Source organism: Astatotilapia calliptera, chromosome 14 (genome assembly GCF_900246225.1).
Source record: "Astatotilapia calliptera chromosome 14, fAstCal1.2, whole genome shotgun sequence".
NCBI classification, from domain to species: domain Eukaryota; kingdom Metazoa; phylum Chordata; class Actinopteri; order Cichliformes; family Cichlidae; genus Astatotilapia; species Astatotilapia calliptera.
Genome location: NC_039315.1, coordinates 24,266,155 through 24,284,904, shown reverse-complemented (window position 1 = coordinate 24,284,904; position 18,750 = coordinate 24,266,155). Strand labels below are relative to the sequence as shown.

The 18,750-nt window shown below is 42.3% G+C and overlaps 1 protein-coding gene across 2 annotated transcripts in view; it reads left to right on the top strand.

Annotated features, from left to right (window-relative positions):
- The window catches only part of dscamb (Down syndrome cell adhesion molecule b), a 134,490-nt gene extending 118,700 nt beyond the window's left edge, over positions 1-15,790 (top strand). The window contains exons 21-33 of one of the 2 annotated variants that reach the window (XM_026193164.1): positions 108-261; positions 430-547; positions 630-796; positions 1,267-1,365; positions 2,351-2,539; positions 3,311-3,601; positions 5,980-6,156; positions 6,507-6,537; positions 6,777-6,892; positions 6,972-7,136; positions 8,707-8,907; positions 9,323-9,625; positions 14,427-15,790. In XM_026193164.1, the coding sequence (XP_026048949.1) occupies positions 108-261; positions 430-547; positions 630-796; positions 1,267-1,365; positions 2,351-2,539; positions 3,311-3,601; positions 5,980-6,156; positions 6,507-6,537; positions 6,777-6,892; positions 6,972-7,136; positions 8,707-8,907; positions 9,323-9,625; positions 14,427-14,929 (2,514 nt within the window). In that variant the 3' untranslated portion in view covers positions 14,930-15,790. The remainder of the gene's footprint in view (positions 1-107; positions 262-429; positions 548-629; positions 797-1,266; positions 1,366-2,350; positions 2,540-3,310; positions 3,602-5,979; positions 6,157-6,506; positions 6,538-6,776; positions 6,893-6,971; positions 7,137-8,706; positions 8,908-9,322; positions 9,626-14,426) is intronic. The other variant, XM_026193165.1, reaches the window with a different exon arrangement.
- The last annotated feature ends 2,960 nt before the right edge of the window (positions 15,791-18,750 follow it).

The following is an 18,750-nucleotide window of genomic DNA, read 5'->3' as shown; positions in this document are numbered from 1 at the left end:
CAAGATTTTCATGGTCTTCTTCAGTCTTCCTCACAAGCCTCTCTGCACTTTCTCATGCTGATGCTGCCCAGTGATACATTAATCCTTTCCGTCCCTTTGCTTCACAGGTGATGAGTGAGTTTGAAGCTTCTCCAGATGCATACATCTACAGGATCCCAAACTTGGTTCTGACCAGACAGTACAGTATCTGGGTGGTGGCTGTGACTGCTGCAGGTCACGGCAACAACAGTGAGAAAATCACAGTGCAGCCTCTGGCCAAAGGTACAAAATCCTAACTAAACTGGCCTTTTTTGTGTCATGTAGGAATTTTCCCACGGATTATTTCTTTAAGTGGAATTGCATGGTTCCTTTAATAGTGGTGCTTTAATCACACAGAGCATAAACTTATAAGAAGACAGGAACAGTAACTTATTTTTGTGCTGCTTTTAGCTCCAGCTAGGATCCTGACGTTTAATGGGACAGTGACCACTCCTTGGATGAAGGACATTGTTTTACCATGCAGGGCGGTTGGAGACCCTCCTCCCACCATCAAGTGGCTCAAGGGAAAGTAGGTCTCACACAGATGCACAAACAAGCATGTAGTACTGGTCAGCAGGATACAGATAGATTATTTTCATGCCTTTTTCCAGCACCAATGGGACACCTACACCCGTCCTGGTGGATGGTCGTCGTATTGTCTACGGCAATGGCAGCTTCCTCATCCGTACAGTGAAAGCAGAGGATTCTGGGAACTACAGCTGTGTGGCCAGCAACAACTGGGGGTCAGATGAGATCACACTCAATTTGCAGGTGCAAGGTAAGAAATATTTATTTTCTACCTTTTATATACACACTCACTGGCATTTGGGTGAGGTACACCTGTTCAGCTGCTCATTAACACAAATGTCTAATCAGCCAATCACACGGCACAAACTCAGTGCTCAGGGTTTAGGCGTATAGACATGGTCAAGACCAAACCAAGGATCAGAACGGGGAAGCACCTTTGGGATCTGGTGAAACAGGAGATTCATGGACTCATGGAAGTGCAGCCAGTAAATCTGCAGCAACTGTTTAACGCTGTCATACCAATGTAAACCAAAATCTGTGAATCTGTGTCACGAAGAATTACTGCAGTTCTAAAGACAGCAAGGTGCCCAACCCAATTCCTAATTACAGTGAACACCATATAGAGTAAACTGACTTTTTACTTGCATCAAGTGAACCATGAGACACTTTAATCCAAGCGACTAACCGAGCATTGACCTTTGTTTGTCCTCATATCCACAGTACCACCTGATCAGCCACGCCTCACAGTGACCAAGACCACCACCACATCGATCACATTGTCATGGATACCAGGAGACAACGGAGGGAGTTCAATCAGAGGTGAGGGTGTCCAACATCCACAGAACATAACATGTGCACATACAACAGACAGTACAAGGAAGTGGATGGTCAACAACATACACCTTTATATAACAACAATTACCCCCACCACCACCACCACACACAAACTGTGGCCTGACCCCCATTTCTGCTGCTCGTGTCTCATTATCTGCTGGTGCAGCACAATACTGGAGTCCTAAAAGCCAGATTAAAAAGCAGCAGGGAAGATTAGGTCCTTTTAAGTGAAGATTAAAGCGCTCCATCTTAAAGAAAGTGTAATCACACTGAGACTAGTTGTAATGATTTATCATTGCACATAATCGAGGGGCTCCTGTGCTCAGAGCTGGAGCCGTTAAAGAAGCTGTCTATGATACCTTCTCTGTGATATTTGTTTTGCTTTCCTGCACAAAGCAACAGCCATCACCAAAATACACACATCTACTGCAAGTTTACTGATGTCTGTTTGCAGGCTAGCATGCAGCCTTTTCTCGGGATCCTGTGATGAGCGGTTGGTCTATTTTTCCTCATCCTTTGACCACAAAACCTATAAACAAACTGTGATTAAATTTTTCAGCTTCCTAGCCGATACGTGCCAAATTTATCTGAAATAGTTGGACCTGTTTGCCTTGATTCACAGTTGAGATCCTTTTTAGATGTTTAAGTTCTTCCGTGTCATAACATTTTTCGAAATTGTTCCAGGAATTTCCAGAATAAGCCTCTGTCTAAGCATTATTGAGAGTTTTCCTTTGATGATAAATGCAGGACCAGAAAACATTCTGGTGAATTAAAGGCTACAAATGTTTGTCTCTGTAAACAAAATACTTTCTTACATCCAATAATTAACTGTGGAGCCATAAATATATTAAAAAGGTAGGAACACAAGCTTACTATGTATTACTGGAAAAATATCTAATTTATTCGGACTCAGCTCACTCCAGATATACTGTGTCATGTCTTCATTCATACCTCTTTCTCCTCCTCGCAGGTTACATTCTGCAGTACTCAGAAGATAACAGTGAGCAGTGGGGCAGTTTTCCCATCAGCCCCAGCGAGCGTTCATACCGCCTGGAGAACCTGAAGTGTGGCACGTGGTACAAATTCACTCTGACGGCCCAGAATGCAGTGGGACCAGGGCGCATCAGTGAGATCATTGAAGCTAAGACTCATGGGAAAGGTGTGGAGTACTTTTTTTAAAAAAATATTATTTTTATTATTATTATTATTATACTAACAAGTATTAATATGCGAACAGCAGTGCTACAACATTGGGTATAGTTGACCAGGAAAGGGTGCTTTTAAAATAAATAATATACCCTAACCCTATACAACAAACTTTATGCCACACCTACCCCAAATTAGCAGTACTGGTAATTAATAACATATTTTTTAATGTTACTGCAATGATTAATGCACCAGTTAGGTGCAAGCTCTTTAATGAAAACTTTTTTAATGCTAAAATATAATTATTGTTGTTTTCTGTGATTTTTTTTTTCTATTTTACAAAAATGCAGAAGATCATATGACCAAATGAAAGTTATTTACTTATAATTTTTAGTTTTAAAACAAGTTTTTGATATTTGTGTTTATTGTTTTATTTGTGTTTAATAAATTTGTTATGTGCTCTGCAGTCAAAGCAAAAATAGTTGTTACAGTTTTCCCACAGAGAGAGGATTCATGAGCTTAGATGAGGGAATCCATATTTGGACAAGATGGTGACATTTAGCAGCTAATGCTAGCTAGCTTCAGTGGCGAGCTTGGTGCACCCACACAGTCATGTGTGGGTGCACCAAGCGGGCAGACATAGATATCTGCTAAATAGTGGTGAACTATATCTAAAATAATACTTAAGCTACTTTGATTTCAATCACTGATACTGACTTTGTTTTTCAAGGTCAGTTGGTATTTACTTGCAAAAGTTGTAACTTTCTTTCTGTATTCTCTTCAGAACCTCAATTTGCCAAAGAACATGAACTCTTCACCAGCATCAACTCCACGAGGGCCAGGCTCAACCTGGCTGGCTGGAATAACGGAGGCTGTCCAATCACCTCCTTTATACTGGAGTACCGAGCAGTGGACTTAGGCACCTGGACCACAGCCCAGCGCACATCGCTGACCAAGAGCTACATCCTGTACGAATTGCAGGAGGCGACGTGGTACGAACTGCAGATGAAGGTCACCAACAGCGCCGGCTCAGCAGAGAAGAGGATCACCTTTGCTACTTTGAATGCTGATGGAAGTGAGTTTGGATTTTAACAGTTTGCATGTTACGGATCTTTGGATGAATCATGGATGACTCAAGAAATCATAAAAATGTTTAAAGAAATACTAAAAATGTGAAAAGTAGATGGAAGAAATGTTATTAGCAAAATTGGGCTCTTACTAAAACGAAAGTCTGTTGGGAAATGTTTAACCCTGTCATTCTATTGCAAGAAACCAGTCTGAGCCCAAGACTACAGTATATGGTCAAACATACTTAGATGTTGATGCCAGATTTGGAACTTGTCAGCAGAGCGCTGGGGAGTCTTAAACACCATCAACACTACAGGGTTGAGTTGATCTGGTTGCTGAACACTTCCATGTTGCAATAAAACCATTTTTAATTGATCATGTAATATCTAGGAATGAAGAAATTCCAGAAACTAACTTGTTGCAATGGTGGCATCCTGTTACAGTACCTCACTCGATTCCAGTGAGCTCTTTAGAACGACCTATTCTTTCACAAATGTTTGTAAAGGCAGGCCATATGGCAGGGTGGGCAACTCCAGGCCTCGAGGGCTGGTGTGTCCTTGATCCAACACAGTTGATGGCTAAATGACCTCGTCAACATGTCCTAAAGTTTTCCAGAGGCTTGGTAATGAAGTAATCATGTGATTCAGGTGTTTTGACCCAGGGTGATATCTAAAACCTGCAGGACACCAGCCCTCGAGGCCTGGAGTTGCCCACCCCTGCCGTATGGCTTGGTGGTTGATTTTATACAGCTGTGGCAATAAAAACATTAAAATTAAAAGATTTAGAGGTGTGGTCCCGTACCTTTGTCCGTATAGTGTATTTACAATGATTGCAATTAACAGTAATAATAATAGTAATTGTTTATTTATACAGAAAACTGTAGAGTGTTCCAGAGTTTGAAGAATATTTCCAATGAGCAGAAAAATTTGAAACGAATAACAAGGTATCCTACATGAAAAATACACAAAAATAGCTCATAATAAGAATCAAAATATATTAGCTGTTAAGAAGGGTCAAACTGTTAAAGGAAGACTTGAATCGAAGGCTGTTCTGAGCCGAGGAAACACTACAGCAAAAGTGTGATCCTTTCGTTGCTTCTCAGACTTGAGAGGTCTGTTCAGTAAAGCTTCTGTTAAATACTCTGGTGCTGTTTGCTGCTCGCAGAGTCGGCGTTACACCATAAAGTGCCATTCTGCACTTCTGCCTACAGTCGAGAATGTATTTTTTATTTAGATTGTCTGTCCCACTGTTTTATCAGCCTTTGAACAAGGCTCAGTAAGAGAATGGGGATGGTCTTCTGATTCTCCATGGGCTGTGGCGTCGCTCTATTTGCCTTGGGCTACAGATTGTGTCAGTCATGCACAAAGGATCTGTGAAGAAGGATAGGAACTTGTAAGCACTGTGCTCTCCAGACGGTTAACTTATTTCCTTTGAAGAGCTTTGCTGAGATGTGTAAGCTGCCTGTAAGGGTGTTATGTGTGCGTGCATGCATGTATGTGAGTGAGTGTGTGTGGGACACAAGTGTGTGTGGATGCTATTGTGAGTGTGAGAGTGGGTCTACAGCTTAATGCAGCTGCTGAGAAGCAGTCCTGCGGACTTAACACCACATATTCAGTCTGCTACAAACCTGGTTCCCCATCATCCCCCCACCAGCTATGGCAGATGGCTGCCCCTCCCTGAGGCTGGTTTCGCCAGAGATTTTTTCCTGTTGAAAGGGAGTTTTTCCTTCCCACTGTTGCTAAGTGCTTAATCAAAGCAGTCATTTGATTGTTGGGGTTTTCTGTATTGTTGTAAGGTCTCTACCTTACAATATAAAGCACCGGGAAGGGACTGTTGTTGTGATTTGGTGCTATATAAATAAAAATAAATTGAATTGAACTGAAAAGGTTTTGAGACCAGGAAGAAAATAGTTTAACTAATAAATTAAGACCAGATGAAAACAGCTACTTCACAAACATAGACAGGAAATGGACAAGCTGATCCAATGTTGCCAATGTGCATGCCGTTTAAAACAGCACCAAAATGTCACAAATACATATATTTTTGCAAGTTAAAAAGTGTGCAAAGGTTTGCAACCATGTTAACCAGGTTTAAATCCACCGACTGGTCATGTGTACTCGAGTCTTCTCTTGGGGTTCGGCTGAATCCTTTGTGACATCCCAATAAAGAACACGCATGTGGAAAAGCAGCATCCTAAGAGAGAATCAGCATCTTATCATCCCTGTATTCTTTAACTGTGTTGCATAAAAGCTTATCTTCAGTGTTTGTCTTGCAGGAAACCATCAACAGCACTTTGTTGTTGTAGAATATTAAATGTTTTTGAAGATTCAAAAGCAAAGTATTTGAAAATGTTAACAAATGTTGTTTTTTCACCCTCCTTTCAAGGCACCATCCCTCCTCTGCTGAAAACAGGAGATCCCATCTCAGACAACATGTCAGGCAGTGGAGGTCTGAAGATGGTGGTGACCATCACCTCTATTCTTGTGGTGGCTGTGCTGGTTTTTATTATGCTCATGGTGCTAAAGAGGAGAAGGCGGGAGCAGAGGCTCAAAAGACTCAGAGGTGGGTTGTAGATTAAGTTGTGTTGCTTTTATAATTTGTATGAATTTGCATTCTGTTTACAGTGTGAAGTGTAAATCTGGTCCATAAACCCAACATGTCTGTGTGCAAACCTGATCTCCATTACACAGATAAGCACTCGGACAAAAATGTGTTGTGTAATTAATCTTAAATGTAAAACTTTAGGCTTAGTTTGCCTTTAAAATGAAGAAATTGCCTCTGTGAGTATTTTGCACCTGGCGCCTTTCTGTAAGAGTTGTTGTCAGTGATTGTAGACTCTTAGCGCTGCTGTGGATTATCAACTAGGACAGTGCTATTATAGTATATTAACTGCCTCTTTGCTGACTTCACAGATGCCAAAAGCCTGGCAGAAATGCTGATGAGGTATGTGTTCCTAATTTTAATTTATGCACACAGCTTTCCTTTGAGCGGGGAACATAAATCACTGTGTAGCCCGGAGTTACAGTGCCCATCAGTAAGAATCAAATATATCGCATGCACACTGTCCCTCCTGCTTTCTTACAGCTACTTATCAGCTTAAATTAAATTGAATTAGCATTTCTGCAATATAGTGCAAAATCACAGCTGAAAAGTAAGGATTTTTTTCCTATTAATCTCCTCAGTAAGAACACCCGGACCCCTGACACAGTGAACAAGCAGCAGCAAACGCTAAGAATGCACATCGACATCCCCAGAGCACAGCTCCTCATCGAGGAGAGAGACACCATGGAGACAATCGGTAAGGCCCTCAAAGTCAGACTTGTGCGTCTAAGTGTAAAATATGGACGATACTTAAAGTCTTTTCCTCCGTTTTGCAGATGACAGGTCTACCGTGCTGCTGACAGACAATGACTTTGGGGAGACCAATAAACAGAAGTCCTCCACAGTGACCCACACAGTCCACTACCAGTCTCTGTCACAGGCCACTGGACCGCTGGTGGATGTGTCCGATGCTAGGCCTGGAACCAGTGAGTCCCACCACCGTCAGTGCTCAACATTTATTTCCTCTACTACTAATAATACTAATACTACTGCAAGTGCTGTGCTGTGCTTCTAGCATACTGTTGAATACTGTCTTGTGGATAAAGCAGTAATATTGTTTTATTTGGTTGTTCTGCAGCTTCATCTTACACCATAAAACACAAACAGTAAAAGCTTTTCAGTGCAAATCGCGCTGAAGTACAGTACATGCAAAGCAAATGGGTTTTCTAGCCGGTCTGAGTTTAACAGTAGGCAGCTCACGTGGAGTATTGTACCACCTTTCAGCAGTGAGATGACAAAGCACAACAGCTGGGCTTCTGGTGTTTGAGTCCCACTGAAGCAGAAGTGATGAAGAGCTGTTATCTCCCTGCCTTTTCTTGACATATTCCCATCTGACTGCCGTGCTCCAACTGGCCAGCTGGACCCGAGTACAGACGCAGACCTCAATGCACACACTTAGTGATGTACCAAAGTGATTTTGTGCAGAAAGTTAGCTGCAGATGGATTCACCTAACAATATATTGTGGTATTTGTAACACCGAGTCACGCGGTTCATTTTGTCCTAATTAAATGGCTTAAACTTTAAATTATTCATTTTACAACAGGCTGTTTGAAATGTAAATCAAAACTAAATGGAATGATTATATTCTACTTTATAGTAGAAGACTCAAGGTGCTGAACTGACAGGGTGAGATAACCTCCCTCTCCAAAAGTACAGCAGCAGGGTTCTTGACTGTAAAAAATATGACTGTAATTCATCAGAAAAGTTCTTAATTTTCATTAACATGTGCTTTTTAGCTTTACTTGATATCTGCCAACACATAAACAAGACATAAACAGAACAACAGCATATCTGTGCTCACATAAAATTGAAAACATGGGCACGAGTCCAATATTCATCACAGTCAAACACACGCATTTGCAGTCATTTTTAATCAAACAGCCACACGATTGGGTCGTTTAATTTGTCCGGTGGGGCATGAACCCAGATGCTGACTCTGCTTTTTTTTCCTCCTCCCTGCTGCTGGCCAAACACCTCCATCATTTATCCCCCCATCCGCGCAGATAAAATTACAGCCTGACCTACTACAATTACCAGCACTATTCTTCTCTGCACAGATCCAATCCAGGCCTTTTTTAAAGACTGAATCTGCCCAGCAGTGAATAGACCAGTAGTCTGTCTGGGTCAGGGTGACAGGTGACGGTTTGTGTGTCTGTCTGCAATGAGACAATTGGATTGAGTGTAATGTTCAGTTCTCTTAGAGAGAATAATTGTAGCTTTACATGAAAGCCCAGCAGGAAACGCACATATTCACTTTTTAAATCCCTGCACAGTTACGGAAAAAATGTGTTTTTTTGTTCGCATCCATTTGTCTCGTGCCTGTCATGTGTGGTGGACTCTGCAATGGTTGCTAGGACTAAATAGATCTATCCATGTCATTTAACAATTATTTATTAGATAACTAATAGTTAAACTAAAAAATATGCCTTTTGTTGTGTCAGAGGACTTTGGTGGTTTGAAAATTATTACCTGTGTTCATTAACAGTGCGACCCCCTCTGTCCTTACTTAGATCCCACTGCCAGACGCACTGCCAAAGCTGGTCCTGCCGCAGCACGGAGCCGATACGCCAGCCAGTGGACTCTGAACCGGCCACACCCCACCAGCTCCTCACACACCCTGACCACTGACTGGAGACTCCCCACTCCGCGTGCCACTGGATCTGTGGACAAAGAGAGCGACAGCTACAGTGTCAGCCCCTCACAGGATACAGGTAGAGCAGTGCTGTCCAGAAACAACATGGACTCATATGTAGCCCTTGGTAGAATTCAGGGTTTAAAGTTGGAGGAGGTGACGGAAATCGTGTTGCTGTTGGGAGATGTTCAAGTGTGAAGAGTCAGCATGAATATCACGTTGGCTTTTCTCTGCAATCCAAATCATTTGGGCTGCAGTTTTTTATTCCAAACTGCAGTTTTGGGGCGTACTCTTGGCTGAAGATTGCAGGGTACAAGTCCAACTTGAACCCACGCATTTTTTATATTTAAAACACATTAAATAATAAATAAACCTGAAAAGCACAGGAAATACGGCAATAATCCACATATATGATAAACCGTAGCTTTTCATAATACACCATTCTTTACAATAACTAAGCACGTGCTATACGATGTGTGACTTGTGACCCTCAGATCGCGCACGGAGCAGCATGGTATCAACAGAGAGTGCCTCCTCCACCTACGAGGAGCTGGCCAGAGCCTATGAGCATGCCAAGATGGAGGAACAGCTCCGCCATGCCAAGTTCACCATCACCGAGTGCTTCATCTCTGACACCTCATCTGAACAGATGACAGCAGGGACCAACGACTACACCGACAGCCTGACCTCTAGCACACCGTCCGAGTCGGGCATCTGCCGCTTTACCGCTTCTCCGCCCAAACCTCAGGATGTCAGCAGGGTCATGAACATGGCCGTGCCCAAAGCGCACAGACCTGGTGAGGATGTGGTGTTTGTCACGCCCAGCGTACACACAGTTCGTAGCTGAACCACCCTTTCTGACAGTAAACTGCATTTAGATGTACAGAAAAGCTTCTATATTCGTCTTCTTCATTAGGAAAACTAGTTGAGAGAATTTAACCAGAAATCTAAGACAAAAAATGTGGGCAGCTGCAATCATTTATGCCACATGCTTGAGACTGACTGGGTTGCTCATCTGAACATAGCTTAACAGATGTTGCAGAGATCCATTTGCTTTCATGTGCACCTCTCTCACCTGTGTGGTTCGCACAGGAAAATTTGAGCTACTTCTTCACCAACAATGTGAGCAAACATGTCCTGGAAAGATTTTTGTTCTCCTGTAGCAGCCAACACGAGCTACAACAACACGAGCTACAAGCCGACAGGCAGGTATAGTTTTGTGTAATGGGCAGAACAGCTAAATCACATTACATTAAAGATTTTCTCTAACCTCTCTAGTCTTTCAACAAAACCAGTGACTTTGGTCTCTTTGGTTTTTAAGCTGTTTTGTAAATGACCACATATTATTCTGCAGAAGCTGGTCAGTTCACTTTATGGCCACCCTCTGCTTTAATTCAGCTGCCATCAGCTTCCCATCCTAAGGATGCATCCCCTTAGTCTTCACCCAGCTGGTGCTAAGGTATTGTCTCATTAAACCAGTACAGAGCTCTTTACAGGCCTCCTGGGAGAGTAGCTCCTTGTTTTGGCAACTTTTAGGCCCTTAACAAAGCAACAAGAAGAATTCCAATATGCAGTTTTCCCTGCTGAACCCCGGGGAAGCTCGTCATTGTTAGAAAACAAAAAAACGTTTTACTAGTAATTGATACGTATGTTTTGTTGTTGTTTTTTTAAACTGTGACTCCAAAGTTTTTCATTACTTCTGCAATTTGAGGTAGACCTGCTGTGCTGTGCTCTCTCCTCTCGGTTTGTAGTCTTACCTTACGTGACCCTCTGCTCCTCCTGGGAGATTTGCAGCTCAGTTACAAGATCTGGCAGTCCCGCTGCAAAGCTGCTGGCCACACACAGAAGCGCAGACATTCAAAAACACACACACGTATTCACAGCTCTTTTGTCATCCCCTCTGATCTCTGGGGCCGCAGATAATTAGCAGAGTCGAAGGTGTTTGGAAATTTAGGTCTGTGTTGTTGTTATTTTGTTTCTCAACAATAAGCATCCCAGAATCTTCAGTTTGACCTGACTGGGTTGAGGCCTCTTAGGCTTCATTATGTTTGTAACATTTATGCACAGGACGGCGGACTCGTATCACCAGTTTAGCGGAGAGAGAGGTCGGCTAAAGGCTATCAGTCAACCTAATCTCTATTGCCTATTGTCACTCGGCACAAAACGGCTCTTTACCGCCACACTGGAGACCTGTCAGTGTGATACCAGACTCTTTTCAGGCTGGTGTGGGAGCGCGGAGTGTTGAGACCCTGGTGTCATTTACATTAGTAATTGACACCAGGTCTGGTAGGTACGGCTTTTCTTAGCTGTATAAGCATTGTGTATTTTGCTGCCTTTGCAGTTAATGGACTATAAAATGACTACATGGTTTTCTGGAAGTTTACAGTTAACAAAGATTTATCAAAGCTCTATTTATTAGTAAGTTGTCTTGTAGAGTACAGAGAGAGAGAGATGCAAAACATTAACCAATCTGGCCAAAATTATTTAGAAACATTGTATGCATATTACTGTTGAATATGTGGATGCAGGATCTCTGTCACCCAGGTCACGGTAGTCCTGAGAGCTTGAAAAAAGAAGGGAATGGGCCTTCTTTTATTTGTGATGACGTGTCCCCCTCAGGATCATCTCCAAAAGGAGAAAGTCCCCAGAAGACCTTCCTGGCCAGTTACCTGGGACTGAAAAAGCCTCTTGAATGAGAGTTAAAATTTTTCAAAGACCAACAGAAGTCCAATTACAGGGAAATAGTGCTATCCAAAGCACAGGTGAGCATGGAAACTGGATGATAGGCGTAGTTCATCACTTATGGTGTGCACTTGCCCAGGACCGCTGCCGTATTAAACTTCTTAAAAGACATTTTTAATGCCATGTCATGCTTGCTTCTGCAGGTGTAGCCATACAGACGTGACAGCAGTATCGATCTTTCCAACAAGCTCTTAGAAGAGAGTGACTTTCCCAAAATGCCAGACAGCTCATTTAAAACATCTCCACACTTGTAAATTCTAAAAAATACAGACCCAGTGTGGAGGTTGTTTTGCTTGACTGTGGGTAAATGACCTGACTTCAACCCTATATTTGTCTCTATTACACCTGAGTGACATGAGCTCACCTAACCTGTCCATGCAGGGGTCAAAGGTGCTGCTTTCCACTGGGCCTTTGCAACAAATCCTCTGGATTTACGGGGCCATGAGCAGCAATCGTCGCACAATCAGCTTGTAAATATTTTGCGCGTAGCTCTTCCTTAACGACACACATAATATCCTTTGCAGAAGACTACAGCGATAAGGCAACAGACACTTGCACAGATTAATGTGTTTGGCAGAGAGCTGCGGTTGTATCGTGGCTACACATAACGCCCCATTACTGAACGATCGGAAATTTACTGGCTGATGAATTTTCAAACCACATTTCTAATGAGCCCCCACGGAATCACTTAAATCTATATTTAATTCAATCAACACTCCTCCTCATTCATCATCTTTGGTGGCACTAATAGGGCTTGTTATGAAACACAGTAAATTATTCATTCTCCCCGTGAACCCAGAAATCCATTCTCCAAGGTCACGTTGGGCTGAAAGTGCAAACATGACCTCGGCTAATGCTGTGCAGGCAGGAAGTGTGGGTCTACATATAGCGTATACTTCTGTGCATGTGTGGGCCGAGTACATGTGAGTGTGTCAGTGTGCGTGGGAGAGAGAGTGCATGCGTTGAAAATGTTATTTTAGCGTTAAATTGTACACGTGTTGAAATGTTGATCCCTGCTCCCGTGAAACATAAACGCTCCATGACTAATGAAACAGTGCAGGTGCTGCTCAGCTCATCAAGTGTTCAATCTCGCCGCAGAGCACCCAATCTGGTAACCTGACGCTCTTTTGAGATTGGCTTGTTTGCTGTGTTAAACATGTAATCCACTCAGTAGAATGGATACAATAGCAGTAAACTCGCTGAACCCAAAGCGCCTCTCCTAATCCAACACCTCACAGGATTATTTAACAATTGACAGGACAGCATTTAGTCAAAGTTTATCACTTGGTCAAGATATTAAATCTGACCTGCTTTATGTGTCCACAGGCCTTTGAAGGTTCTTCTCATTCCTGCAGTGAAACACTGAGAGAAAAGTGCAAATTGACAAATGAATGAATGTCATACATATATGCCGGTGGCCATAACTCAGTTTCATCGCTTTAAGAGGAGAGAGCCACTGCATCACTGCATCCGTCCCTGACAGTGATAGCAAAGTTAACACTGTAATATTCATTTTCCTATTACATTATCTCCTGCACTCTTTTCCCAATACCAACTCTTAAATTAAATAGATTCACAAATAGCGAAGATTGGTATTACATTAAAATAATAGTCGTGAATCATAATCCCGAGAGGGGCCCAAGGTGAGAAAATGTACCGGCGTGAATGTGAATTAAATATAGATTTCTTTTCCGGCTCTGTGCAATTAATTTAAACTGAGGGGAAGGAAGAACAAGCAGGGAGCCCAGAAAGTAGCTTCACTGTTTCAGGGCAAGCAGAGGCATCTCTTAAAATCAGCTTATGTTAAATGATATCTCAAAGATTTCTTTATTTCCTCCTCACTGAAGCAGTGCCTTAGATTGATTTAAATACCCCTGATAGCTGACAATAAATAACGCTTCCCAAATCGATGTCTTCAGCAAATCAGCAAATGACCGCGTGTAATCTTGTGATGAAGAAGCCAAGGAGAATTATCACCCGACTCTATTGCCAGTAGCTCTGCAGAGCATTTTAATGGCTTTCACCTCATTGCTTTGGTTTATGGTGCATAACATAACTACTCATTAGTCCCACTGGTCTTAGCATTTCCTCCAGACACAGAAGCTAAATGATTTAAAAAAAACATCCTGACACCCATTATAAACTGTCTCGCCCCCCAAAACCGTTAGAATCTATGTAATTGAGCATTTAGCAGCTAGAGATAGAAAAGACAGATATTTCCATCATGGGCAGAGAAAAAGAAAGCTACCCAAGGTTGGTAACCCCACTGGCAACCTCCGGTCTCTAGAGAAGAATATGCAGATGGTGAGTAGTTGCTGAAGTTTTCTGGGTGAAAATTGGTCACAGGAACCCTGGGTGCTGCACCTTGGTCTCTACCAGATTATTTGCATGGAAAACACAGATTTGTCTGCAAACACTCTCTAACTAACCACCTAGCACCAGCCAGACTAGGAGAACAATTCACCTTCACAGCCTCAGCACTGAGACCAACATGATTCAAAAGGTGCAACTCCATTGCAGTCCTCACTTCTTCATTACTGCTTTGTGAGTAAGTGACGAAGGTGTTTTCCAGACATGTCAGTGTCTTCAGTACAAACTGTGGGCAACTGCAGCAATCTGCAAGCAACCAAGCAACCTCAAGGAGGTTTGGGTGTGGCGCTGCATACTTCTTTGTGACCACTTTATAGTATTAGCAAGCATCCTCCTGCTGTGGTTTCTCATTAACCAGTGGTTGCCATGCAGTCTCCAACTGGTCTTTAGGCCTCTGTGAGTGGGACATTAGTTAGTTTCACAAACACCTTAGAAGCTGACAGCATTTTTAGTCTTTTTGCTTGTCTCCTGTGTGTCACCTCCCAGGAGGAGAGCTGGTCCACTTGCCGCCTTACCTCCGTATGGACTTCCTGTTGAACCGCGGCGTGCCTCTTCCAGCCCGAGGTGGGGGCGTCAGCAGCAGTAGTGGCAGCAGCAGCAGTGGAGGTGGTGCTGGAGCAAGTGGAAGTGGTGCCGGTGCTACAGGGGAAACAAGAGGAGGCGGAGGAGCCATGGGTCAGACCTGCCTGGAGCCCCAGAGGAGCCGTACCCTGAAGAGGCCACCTCCCATGGAACCCACCCCTATGGAAGTGCCCTCACCCAGGGAGGTTCAGCAGTGGCAGCCAGGAACTGCTTCCACCCTCCCACACAGGGATGTCCGGGAGAGGGGAGAGGCCCGTGGTGAGGTCCGGGGAGAGGTCCCTTCCTCAGGAGATCTAGCCCAAGCACAGGCTGCCAAGCTTAGCACCTCCCAGGAGTCACTGCTGGACTCCAGAGGACACCTGAAACAGAGCAACAACCCCTATGCCAAGTCTTACACTCTGGTATAACACTGGGACACAGAGGACTGCTTCAGACAACAGGACTACTGCAGACACACTGGAGGAGGAAGGACAAGAGGCAGACGAAAGGCACAGGACGGACAGTTTTCCACAACAGAAATTGTTGTATATAGAGCTGTTTCTGACATGCGTCTGAAGTGGATGCTTTTCTTTGAGTCTGTCTTTCTTTCTTTCACTCTTTTCTTTGTTTCCTCTCTCGCTCTTCTCTGTTGCTTTCACACCTTTCATTCTCTCACGCCTCGCTCCTCTTCTGATGAAATTTTCTCTCACAGTTTTTATTTTCTACTTGAATATTCTTTTATTCTAAAGTGACAAAATATGAGGATTGCCAAAATGATTTATTTAAAATTTGAGAAAGAGAAAAAAATACTATTGAATTTATATCAAGGACAATTATAGTCATTATTAATATTACTATTATTATATAAAACAGAAAATATTTTAAAAAGAAGAAGGGACAGGGAGGAGGACTCTGCAGGAGAACGTTGCTTTCTTAATTTATTTTTGTTTTATTGTCGCAGTGTGATGAAATCTGTGGTTGGGAAACTGAGGGGGTTTTTAGCACTACAAGGAGCCAACAGAGGAGAAGAGGAGAGACCCCAGACGTGACCGCCAATGCTGACCAATCGTAATGTTTTTCAACCTTTCTGACGACTGCATGGCGACTGATCCAATGACAATTAATAGGAATGGCTGGACATCCCAAAAAAAAAAGAAGAGACAGAGAAAGAGAATTTTTGTCACACTATGAAATTATACAATGTGAATATATATAAAGAGATCACTTTTATTTGTGGATATTATGGGGAAAATGATTTGGTTAATAAAGTCCTTAGTCATGTTTGCACACATCTGAGTTTGATTTATATTTCCAAAGATCAATATCCCTCCTTTTTCTTTAACCTGGTTGTTCTTATACTTTCCACCTACTTTCCTAATTTACCAAAAAAGGGCAGCCATATCTGGTAATATCTAAAAGAGGTTTGATCAATGACCTCCTGATGGCTGCAGCCTGATTTTCTGCATATTTAACATCATTTTGACAATCTTCAAAGTTTTTTACTTTGAAGATTGTTCCTGGAAATGCATTAGTGTGCAAAATCCAAACACTAGTGCATCCAAAATAGATTAATAATTAAAAAAGTAAGCTTTCCTTTACCTTTTGTTTTTTGTTTTAACTTTGGTAATAACAAAAATAATGAAAATCTGAAATCCTGTATCTTAAATTATTAAAATGTTTAATTTCCAGTGTGAGTAAATTACTATTCAGACAGTGCAAATACCTTGTATCACTATAGTTCAGTACACACAGCTGTCATTGGGGAACAATGCATCGAAGCCACAGAAGTTGACTGCTGAAAATATTAATGGAAAGTTGACTAGAAGTGAAACGCGTGGTAGGGAAAGGTCCACCGGGTGCAGGGGTGTTTGCAGCCGTGACAAGATTGTCAAAAAGAACAAAACTGTTCCACTTGGGAGAGCTGGAAACTGAACACAACGCACACAAAAGAAGAGACTATCACAACTAACCAGGAAGTAACAGAGCAGAAATGCAGACTTTACACAGAGACAAAAGGTAAACAGACAGAGACGGTGACAGGACTGAGAGAGGCAGGAAATACACAAACTAACAACTAAAACTGTCAAAGAACTAAAGGCACAGATAACTGAGGTAAGGAAAGCAAACCGCAATATAAAGAGAACAGAAAACAACATTACAGAATAAGATTGATGAAAAATACAAAACTAGAGAAACTAAACATCTCAAAACTCAAAACCACAGTCCAAGACCCACAGAGGTTGCATTCGAGGTGTATGATCTGTCAGACATGGTCTAGGCTTCTGGCTGGAAGCTGTGCAATATCAAACCCGCAACTCCTCCCAGAGTTAATTTATTTTGTTTGGGGATAGTTGTAGTTTGGGAGTTTGTAAGATATTTATATAGCCATCGCCATTTGAGGAAAAGACCTTCATCTAAAAAGCTGCTGGCAGTACAAAATATAATTAAACTGTAAAGGAAAAAGTTGAAAAACCATTAACAAGTAAGTAGGAGATGAAAGGTTTAATGATATCTGGAAAACAAATCCATAAGTTGCTTCATTTGTATACTCATACAGCAGAAAAAAAAACTGAATTAACGTTTACCTTTTGCATTGATCGGCTGACTGTCCGACGTCACAGTGGAACCATAACACCGATCATCTGACAGCACTTGATGTCCATTGTTAACCTGAACTATTCCCAATTTTGTGTGAATTACCAGTTACTGTGAAATCCATACATACATCATATCATGGCAATATGCAATTTAGAGATATCTGCCTGTAGAAAGGTAGGCTTAGTACACTAAACTAAAAGTAACACAAAACCACTTTAAAGAAATCTTAAATTTTTAAAGATCATTTTTTATTATTATTCTCTTATTTTTCTTATTTTGTCGAAACATTTCTCACCAACATAAGCATCCACAAAAACTGAGCTGAAGCACAAAAATACACACATCATTAAAAAACAAACACGTCACGTTTTACAGAGGATTACTGGTGTGTAGAAGTTGTTTGAATGCAATGAATCGGTCTCTTGAGTGTGTCCACACGTCAGCGGGGAGCATGTAACAGCGAAGAACAACCTTGGCATGGCACAAGCATTAATTAAAACAGGCTTGTGTGGATGCTCGGCGTTGGTTTTGATCAACAGATGGCACTGTGCAGTCACTGAATCGAGTCCTTTTGCTGATAACAAGCAGTGAGCTTGTGGACTTGGAGGAGGTGGAAAAGGATGGTTCAGCACCAAAACTATTTGTGACAACCTGGAGAGAAACATCAAGGGCAACCCAGCATCCATTCCAGCGTGTGTCTGCCATTTGCAGGAGCACGCCACCCCGAACACTGTGAATTATTCATGCCAGCGCTGACACTGGGGGCTAGATCAGGTTTACACTGTCACAGTGATCCCCACGGTGCCCCAAATGTGGATGAGACAGCAGAAGCTGGGAAAAGATTGCTTGCACCCCAATGAATAACCACACACACACACACACACACACACATTATGCTAATCCTTGGTGGTAAATCGATGCAGCTGAAGTTGCTTTAAGTTGTTCTGTTGCTGTTTTATTCTTCCCTTTATGGTGCGTACATTTGTCCATTCAGTGCAACACAAAAATGATCTGCTGCAGGCTCTGAAATTGGCTACCAGGAAAACTTCATGCAGTTGCTATAAATGTTTGCAAGGAAACGGTCACACTGGAAATCAAATTTAGCACCGTGGGCGAATGACAATAATTGCAGTTTCTTTTTTAAACCTGTGGACTCCCTTCGCTGGTGTGTGGTATTATAATAAAGATAGATTGCCCACCTGCACACCAAGAATACTTCATGCCTGTTCACTTGCCCTCATACATTAGGAAGAAGTAGGACTGGGGTGTTAGTGTGTGACTTGCCTCCTGGCTGTGGGCCATTATCGCGCCTCCAACCACGCTCAGCAGCCACAGAGGGAAACTCTGAGATAGTGGAACGGGATGAGGAGGTTTTAAAGATAAAAGTGTAGTGCAGTGGTTTGTAACCGTTCTTTCTTTTGCTATATGAATTCAAGTAACCTTTAAGCAACACTATGCATACACTTTTAGTTTAGTTAGCTGTTCTATCCATTTATCTCTTACTTGTCTCTGACTTTTCTGCTAGCTTGCTTGCGGAATAATTTCAGATTCAATATGTGGGTATACTTTGTGGGGAAAAATATTGTTTATTTTGAGCAGCAGAATTTGCCGTACCGAGTAGACCTCTCCCACGGGAATGAGGCTGTACTGT